The 1,176-nt window shown below is 60.6% G+C and overlaps 1 protein-coding gene across 1 annotated transcript in view; it reads left to right on the forward strand.

The window, feature by feature from the left end:
• The window catches only part of LOC102433001 (galectin-8-like), an 8,829-nt gene that overhangs the window by 1,215 nt on the left and 6,438 nt on the right, over positions 1-1,176 (forward strand). The window contains exon 3 of the mRNA XM_006103240.3: positions 358-568. Coding sequence (XP_006103302.1) covers positions 358-568 — 211 coding nt within the window. The remainder of the gene's footprint in view (positions 1-357; positions 569-1,176) is intronic.

Raw genomic sequence — 1,176 nt, forward strand, 5'->3', positions numbered from 1 at the left:
CCTCTGGCGTCCGCTCTGCTGTCCCAGGTGAAGGCCCCTTTCCCGTGATTCTTGGCGCTAGAACTGCAGCCTCACATCGTGCGTTGGGTAGCCGGGTGGGCGCATGTGCTGTTTGTGGGGAAGGCCAGGAGATGGACTAGGGAGGCCGGAGAATGGAGGCTCCCTCTGGACAGACGGGGCCCCAGCCCCAGCTCCGGGGTCCGTTACTAAGGAAGAAGCGAAGGAAGGGTGGTTAGTTCCTGTGGGTGAATGAGGAGAGAGTCCGCCATGTGTTCCTCCGCCTGGAGTCCCTGCCGTGGGCCCCCACCCCGAGCGGCCTCCCTCTCCCCGGTGCTCAGGTGCCGTCTCTCCTCCCAGGTTCCAGGTGGACCTACAGTGCGGCAGCAGCGTGAACCCCCGAGCGGACGTGGTCTTCCACTTCAACCCCCGTTTCAAAAGGACCAACTGCATCGTGTGCAACACTCTGAAAAACGAGAAATGGGGGCGGGAGGAGATCACCTACGACATGCCTTTCAGGAAGGAGAAGTCCTTCGAGATCGTGATGATGGTGCTGAAAGACAAATTCCAGGTGGGAGACTAAAAGCTGGACCTCACTCAGGAGCGTGGGCAGGATGCTTTCCCAGTAGGGAGCTCGCCCCTCCGTTTCTCAAATCCAGAGAGTCTGGCTGGATGACTGTCCTCAGTGCAGGGGCCAGGCGGGTCCCATCGGCGAGGCGGGAGCCACGGCTCCTTCCTGCTCATGTTTCTCCTCGCAGGGCGGAGCTCAGTTCTGAATTGGCCCAGCCCTGTATTCTTTGTGGGTCAGTAGTTACAACCATGACGCAAGCGGGGGGACTAATGACAGGTGTGAATGTAGAAGCCAGGATCCCAGTGTGAAGTCAGGTCCTGCCGCAAGGGGGTTCTTTAGGGTCGTGGGATTTCAGATGCAGAGATCTCAGAATCTGGCTGCCATGAGCATCTCCTCTCGGCCTGTGGGACGGAGAACGTGGTCCCACGGCCCTTCTCATCCCCTCACATGGCAGCCCTGTGGGGAGAGCGTTGCCTGCTTGCAAACAGCGATCCCAGAGAAGCTGGGGACTTGCCCAGGGTCATTCCTGCACCAAGTGCAGCAAAGGCAGGCGGAGCGCCTGCCCCCTGCACTGTGGGCTCTCGGAGCGGGGCACACTTGTGGGGTGG

This window comes from Myotis lucifugus, unplaced genomic scaffold (assembly GCF_000147115.1).
Source record: "Myotis lucifugus unplaced genomic scaffold, Myoluc2.0 scaffold_473, whole genome shotgun sequence".
Lineage (NCBI taxonomy): Eukaryota > Metazoa > Chordata > Mammalia > Chiroptera > Vespertilionidae > Myotis > Myotis lucifugus.